This window comes from Vollenhovia emeryi, unplaced genomic scaffold, assembly GCF_000949405.1.
Source record: "Vollenhovia emeryi isolate VEMERY1.0 unplaced genomic scaffold, V.emery_V1.0 DF939131.1, whole genome shotgun sequence".
Taxonomy (NCBI): domain Eukaryota; kingdom Metazoa; phylum Arthropoda; class Insecta; order Hymenoptera; family Formicidae; genus Vollenhovia; species Vollenhovia emeryi.
The window spans coordinates 2,707,671-2,714,812 of NW_011967235.1; the positions used below are offsets into that span (position 1 = coordinate 2,707,671).

Genomic DNA, 7,142 nt, shown 5'->3' on the forward strand with positions numbered 1-7,142 from the left:
ATAAAAATTTAGCTACACAGTTCTCGCCTGTGCATCTCATTTTTAGCGCTCATCTCTTTCTTTCCTTCGCCGAAGCGGGAATTCGAGGCAAAATCGACGGAGTTATCTGCGATATTACGCAAGCGAAGAGAGCGATAGGATCAAATCGATCGAGGCGTATACAAAATTAACTACACAGTTCTCGCCTGTACATTTCAATTTTAGCGCTCATCCTTTTCTTTTCTTTTGCCGACACGGCAATTCGAAGCGACCCTCCGCACTCGGGTCGTCGACGCCGAGAAAAACGGAGACTCGGCGAGCCCTCGACGATCTCTCTCTCTCTCTCTCTCTCTGCCAAGGCGCAAGGTCGCGCGGGCGACTCCGGAGCCGAAGGCGATAAATAGAAGCGGCGCGAGCGCGAGAGCGCGGCGATTGTTCACCACGTCACGTCACATCACGCCTCGCCTCGCCTCGCCTCACCTCGTCTCGCGGTCTGCGCGCGCGATCGGTCCACGTCGGGAGCACCGACGAGTCGACGACGCGCCCGAGGAGAGATCGGCGTGCGTGCATGCCTGCGTGCGTGCGCGCGGACAACGAATATGTGAGCGGACGCGCGTATCGGTCAGTGCGTTGCTGAGAGACGATCGGTGGTGAACGAGAGAAAGAGAGAGAGAGAGAGACGAGCTGCCCCGCGTCGTTCCCGGCGCGCCACACTCCGTTCTCGGCTCTCGGCTGCGAGGGCCTCGACGAGGGACGGCGCCCCGCGGGCGCAAGCCGCGCCGAGGATGTCGTTCGAGGGGAAGTACAACGCGAAGAGCCCGGGTGAGTCGAGCTCGACGTCGCCAGTCGCGCCGGTTTGTTTTCATCCCGCGCGCGGGACTCCGATGTTGTCTCTCTCTGCGCGAGGCCGTTGTACGCCTGCTGATCGCCAGCTGGTCCCTGGCCTCCGATCCCCGCCGAGCTTCTCCGTCGGCGGTCGCGTCGACGCGCGGCTGTCCCGCGGTTACGTGGTTAGACGAGGCACCTTATGTATTGCATCCTGTAGCGCGTCGATATCCTCGAATGAGAACGCCAGCTCGCGTCCGCCACCCCCTTATCAAACGCTGCAAACAGTATATTTGTATAAGTGCGGCGAGGGCCGTTATCTCATTAAAAATATGTGTCGTCTTAGCGGTGAAGAGGTTAATGAGGGAGGCGCAGGAGCTGCACGAAGCTACCGAGGAGTATTACGCGTCTCCCCTGGAGGACAATCTGTTCGAGTGGCACTTCACGGTGCAGGGACCGCCGTCCACGGACTTCGAGGGTGGCGTTTATCATGGGAGAATCCTGCTACCACCAGAGTACCCTATGAAGCCGCCGAATATCATCCTGTTGACAGTGAGTTGGACATCAGGCACGTGTTACGTTAGAAAGCTCCATTATACACATATGTTTTCCTTTTGTTTAGCCGAACGGACGGTTTGAGATCAACAAGAAGATATGCCTGAGCATCTCTGGCCATCACCCTGAAACGTGGCAACCGTCGTGGAGTATTAGAACGGCGTTGCTGGCTCTGATAGCTTTCATGCCCACGCCCGGGAGCGGCACGATTGGAGCGTTGGATTACAGCACGGAGGAACGGCAGAAGCTTGCTGAAAAGTACAGACATGGTCCTTGATTGAAACACTGCGCTGCCAAAACAACGTGGACTCTTGTAATCAAGCCTTACGTTTTAGATCACTCAACTGGCAGTGCGATACGTGTGGTAAAGTCATGAACTTGTTATCCAAGAACTCCGTGAAGAGACCCATCACCGAGGAGGAGCAAACTATGTTGAAAACAATTGCTCTCAAAGTAAGCGATTATGTTTAAAATAGGCGACATCTATTAGAAACTTATATACAGTTGAACGTACATTGTTGCGCAGTGTGTGAACATCTCGCTGTCACGAGAATCACAGGTCACGTTTTGCAAAGACTCAATAAAAGTCTGTAAAACAAAATTGTTATAGGCTGACGACTCACCTACGTCGGATGTGTTGTTCACGGATAACATGGCAAGTGTATCCGAGAGCGAGATACGGCATCGTAACGTGGAGCCGATTCCGGCAGAAAATGCAGACCGCCAGCAACCTGAAATTATCCTAAATCACGTAGAGACAATGTCGTCTTCGAACGATTTATTTTGGAGTATTCTCATCGCTTCTTTAGTGTCCGCAATTATTTTGTTAATTTTACGACGGTTATTTCTGGTTTAACTTATTCGAATTTCTCTGCAAAGCACAGGAGAGCAGTAAATTGTATATTGTCATATGAGAAATATAAATATTACGAACCACCTAAGTTTTTCATGAAAACATGTGTAATACATGACGAAAGTATACATGCATTAGTATATATTAGTACATCCACGTTGTTCCTACGAGCATTTGTCTTACACATCCCAGGTTTTCATTTCGTTGCCAAAATGAGAAGTTAAGATCAATAAATTCTCAATCCAATTATTAATTTACGCATACTAGTCGCTTGTCCATGTTAATATTTAAAAATTAATCATTATTTATCTAACATTAATCTCATAAATTTGATCTTAGTATATTAAATAACACTGATCTTAAATTATAGACTAGCGTGTATTAGTTATGGTTAATAATAAATTTTGTTTATTTTGATTATTATTATTCTCAAATAGTTTCTTGTGTTTGCCCATATACATTTATATATGAAAAAATACAAACTCATATAATTATTATATTGTTTTTACCGGTAAATTTACATTGTGTAATATATATATAGCCTAATATGATACTATTTTGTAATAAATATAAGCTATACAAATATGTCTGTGTAACTCTACTAGCTTTCATACACTTTTCATATGTGTATAGCTACTGTAATAAAATTTAACGTGTAACATAATTCATTAGAGAAAGAGGATCTAGAGCAGGACTTCGTCTAAATTCACTGTTTTGTATGTACATAGAAATATAATAAAGTAATTATTTATTAAAGCATATATAATATAAACATATTACTTTGTAACAATTTATTACAGTTCGTAGTGTAGCGATATTCCTAGATTCCACATTCCGTTTTGTGCATTCATTGAATTACATCTCTTTACACTTTTGGTTGATATGACGCATGTTTTTAGAGTGCTTATTTCTAACGTTCAAATATTAAAAAAAAAAGAGTACATTTCTTAAACCTATGTGAGGCATATTTTATATAATGACATAATAGAAATGTATTTAAAACGATGTTAAATGAAACGTAAGTAACACAGTCATAAACTATAGCAAACTTCATAATCTTTTATTATCTATATTAAGGCATTCTACACTCGTCCTTTACACAGTAACAGTTTTCCTCCTTACATGATTTACATTACAATAAAATAATTCCTATCAGACACTTTCTTCTTTTGTACATTCGCTACCTTTCTAAATTATACGATCTGTTGATGTGTGTACTTAAAATTGTACGTACCTCTCAGATTTACATCTAATATCAATAGCTTGAAAATGACATAAAAAATAATATGAGATGTAATAGAATCTCTCTTGTATAGGTATCTCTTGTATTTGCATTATTTAAACAATCTATTGTTTCAATGTATAATATACTACCTTAAACGTCAAAACGAATCATTTAAGTGCACATATATATTAAAAGTCGAAAATAGAGACGTATGGCACATGATTATTTCGTAAAAGATAATTTATTGTCATACGGAAGCTGCGTGAGGCAAAAGCGAAACTAAGGCTCGATACCGCTACAGTTTATGATTAAAGTCAACGGCACACGATACTATTTTTCCTACTGGATTGCTTACGAGAGTCAATCAGGATTTAGTCTTAAGTCACTGATCTAAAACTCTGCATCCTTATTGGTTCTCGTAAACAATCCAGTAGAAAAAAAATAGCATCGTGTGCCGCTGGCTCAAGTTCAATTTCCCTTAAGCAAGCAAATACTTTAGGTAAAAATTGGAAACAAGAAACTATACCTTTTACTTGCGTATACAATTGTTGTACACATGCATCTACTGTAAATAATTTTTCTTCGTTTCGATTTGACGTAATTCCTTTTTGTGCTACAGATTGTAAGATACTCTACACAATATGTAGATAATCGCGTCAGACCTCTGTATAGGTAACATATCCTAAGTTGTACAGTACACATTTTTGAAACGATATAAACGTTATATTGTTTCAAGAATAGTAATATCGAAATAATGTAATCTCTTTGCAAGTATAGAGTATCTGCGTGTGTGTGTTTTAACTCCATCATGAATGTTTATAATACAAAAATACAAACAATATATCCCGTTAGTGGCAATTGGATCGTTTATCAGCTAGTATCAACGTTAGTCCATTCACCTGTCTCTTTCAGAGCTTTGTCCGTTAATCTCTCTATCTCGGTTAAAAGTTGCTCAGTCTCCATATCGACACATACCATATCCGGTTCCACCGGGTCCCATTCTAAGCTGTTTGGACTCGAAACTCTGGACCAGGGAGATGCCGTCAGGCTAGAGGGTTGGCTATTATTAGCCGACGTCTGCGTCAGAGAATACTCCGTGTCTCCCCTTTCGTCTTCCACGGCTGGTAACGGCATCCCTGCGCGGGTACAATTCGCCTGTGTATCGTCAGATTTGTAAAAATGATAAATGAAACGTAATGGATTACCCTCGTGTTCCCACTCGAGGTCCAGCGATGATCCCGGAGTGGACGAGATGTAAGCCTGTTGTTTCATCAGTGTCCTTGCGTCAAGTACTTGAAGCGACACATCCAAGCCAGAACTGAAAATAATTACGTCATCAGTTAGTTTTTCACGCGCGCGACAATCCCGGGATCATTATCGAAGTTGAGTAATCACGCGGCTCACCTCGTAGAACCGTCATTCCTGGAACTCAGTCTGGCGTACTTGTTGCCACCTCTCGACCACCTTCCGTCCTCCAACAATTCCAGAGTCACCGGCACTCCATGTTTTTTCTGCGATACAAATAACAAGCGATTTCACAAAACGTTTCTTGCGAAGGGAAATGCAACGAGCCTCTCTCTAATGTTCTTATCTTCTTGCGCTAAATGAAACGTAGGATATACATTTACCTTGAATCTTTTTAAAGAGAGGAACGATAAGAGACTGTATCCAGTAAGCATGACAGACAAAGTAACGTTAATATCACTAGTCTATGGCCGGTATTTATAGACGGATCTTATATTCAACATCGTCTTGTACTTATCTAAAGATGAGTCTTGAATAGAAGATCTGACCATGAATATGAGTACTGGCCTACATTAAAGTTGAAACGATAAAAAGAATTGTTAGATGACTTAAATCCAACGCGCAGCTTTTATGGAATAGCTGCAAGTTGATTGGCCACACGTTTCTCGAAACTAGAACTTGGACCAAGTTCTGGCATCGTGGACACAGGCCTTTAGAAGGCAGGTCCATCCGACGTAACGACCACAATAGGATCTACAAGAGCGTCTAAAGTCGTCTAACAATTCTTTTTATCGTTAATCAACTACTGGCGATTCCCATACGTTCGTTGTTAAAGTTAGAAACTGACGTTCAATACCTTTTTGATCCTTTAGCTTGGTCTTCGTGCCCTTCGACGTCCACGAACTAAACAGAAGACAGCAGAGTTATTTCCTGCTAGCGAGAGTTTGTAAAACGAGCTTGAATACATACCTCAACTTGTTCTTCTTCTTGGAAAGACATTCTGGTATGCCTTTGATAGAACCTGGACATACAGGAAAACAGTGAGACGACACGCTCCCTTGTCAGACTTACAATGTGTCGGGGAGACTCTTGTACATAGGATTCAATACTTTTTTCTTAACTCATTCATTCGCAGTGCGCAAACTTCAGTTGTGCACTCCCGAGTCGAGTATTTGGTCCCGGAATGGGCCTCAATTATTCTATTCTGTCTTCGCTTGGACCTCGGAGTCTGTTTGAAAGTTCAATTTGAGGCCCGGATGAGTAAAAACATTGTGTTCGACCGCATTCTAAACCTCAAAGAGAATGCAATAAAATGTTTCACCCTCTCAGGCCGAAGAGGATCTACCGAACCTCTGTTCATCGCACTCGCATTGGCCTCTTTACCGCTGAAGGGGGAAACAGCGACTCTTCCCAGGCCTATCTGAGGTCAAAAATTCAGCAAATGTATTTTTCTCCGACAAAAAGACCTTAGTTCGAGCTCGTTGCTCCCAATTGAAAAATTATACGAGGCTAAGCCGAGGCCAAAATATTCGACTCGAGTTAATACAGCTGTGATGACTCATACGACTAAAACAATGAGTCGTAGATACGATCCCTTTATTTAAAATCGCGCCCTTAAAAGAAAACTTGTCAGGTTCAACTGTCAGATACTCTAGCAGCCGAGGAGCTTTCGAGACCTGGCCCAATTCTAACCTGTATGGCACGGAATCTGTGACTTTCGTTAAACAGCGGCCGAGACAGGCCCCCATGACCTGCCAGCCCACGGCGCCGCGCCGTCATCTAATTGATATGGGTGTTCGGAGACCAGCGTTTAACTCCGCGCGACACGACGGGAACGACGGCGTTCCTCCACCAGGTGTTGGCCCGGCGTCGACGCTGGTCGCGACCGCTCATCGCTTCCGCGCCATGGATGTAAAAGGGAGGAAAAAGCGCCCGGAACGCCTGAACCAGCTGTTACACCACACGCGCGCGAGATTGGAAACGAATGTAGGTGGGAAAGACGGCGAGGTGCGCTATATTGTTGAAACATATGTCGAGTATTGTTGGCGAAAATCCGCGCGAAATTCGATATTCCGCTCTCTCGGAAAAGCGCATGACAGATTTACTATTTTTTTCTCTCTTCTCGTTTTCGCAATGCTGATTAGTTCTCTGCACGGTTTGCATTGCGAAAGGATAATGTTCTGTCAGTGCGAAATTCGTGTTTTATAATTAGAAATTTTTTCTTAGAATTTTCATATACGCTGAAAACCCTAAGAGACGCGTTTCTAAAATTTTAAGTTTGAATATCTCACAATTAGATTTAAATATTGTTGTACTTTCGTCATTTCCTATTTACTCGTAACTATATCCCAGTTCTCTTCTTTGTACTTTAAGTCCTTAAATTTGAAACTCTTAGTGCCGATTTACAGTAGGGATTTAAACCCTAAGCCTAAAGAAATTAACTGATCGCAGTCGCGTATT

The 7,142-nt window shown here is 42.8% G+C and overlaps 2 protein-coding genes across 4 annotated transcripts; one reads left to right on the plus strand and one right to left on the minus strand.

The window, feature by feature from the left end:
• The first annotated feature begins 412 nt into the window (after nt 1-412).
• Nucleotides 413-2,298, plus strand: LOC105568190 (ubiquitin-conjugating enzyme E2 J1-like). The gene is made up of 5 exons (XM_012023647.1): nt 413-801; nt 1,151-1,356; nt 1,427-1,617; nt 1,695-1,812; nt 1,970-2,298. Exons 1-5 carry the CDS (start codon nt 765-767, stop codon nt 2,213-2,215), a joined length of 798 nt encoding a protein of 265 aa, XP_011879037.1. The 5' UTR covers nt 413-764; the 3' UTR covers nt 2,216-2,298.
• A 1,532-nt stretch (nt 2,299-3,830) lies between these two features.
• Nucleotides 3,831-7,115, minus strand: LOC105568191. 3 transcript variants are annotated; one of them, XM_012023648.1, is made up of 8 exons: nt 6,004-6,362; nt 5,804-5,910; nt 5,652-5,703; nt 5,539-5,585; nt 5,066-5,099; nt 4,842-4,948; nt 4,643-4,755; nt 3,831-4,573 (listed from the first exon to the last, which is right to left on the minus strand). In XM_012023648.1, the coding sequence occupies exons 1-8, from the start codon at nt 6,040-6,042 to the stop codon at nt 4,308-4,310; spliced, it is 765 nt and encodes a 254-aa protein (XP_011879038.1). In that variant the 5' UTR covers nt 6,043-6,362; the 3' UTR covers nt 3,831-4,307. The 3 variants fall into 3 exon arrangements, with proteins under 3 accessions (XP_011879038.1, XP_011879041.1, XP_011879040.1); XM_012023651.1 differs by lacking the exons at nt 5,804-5,910; nt 6,004-6,362 and adding an exon at nt 6,375-7,107; XM_012023650.1 differs by lacking the exons at nt 5,804-5,910; nt 6,004-6,362 and adding an exon at nt 6,375-7,115 and having other exon boundaries at nt 3,831-4,755.
• Between the last annotated feature and the right edge of the window lie 27 nt (nt 7,116-7,142).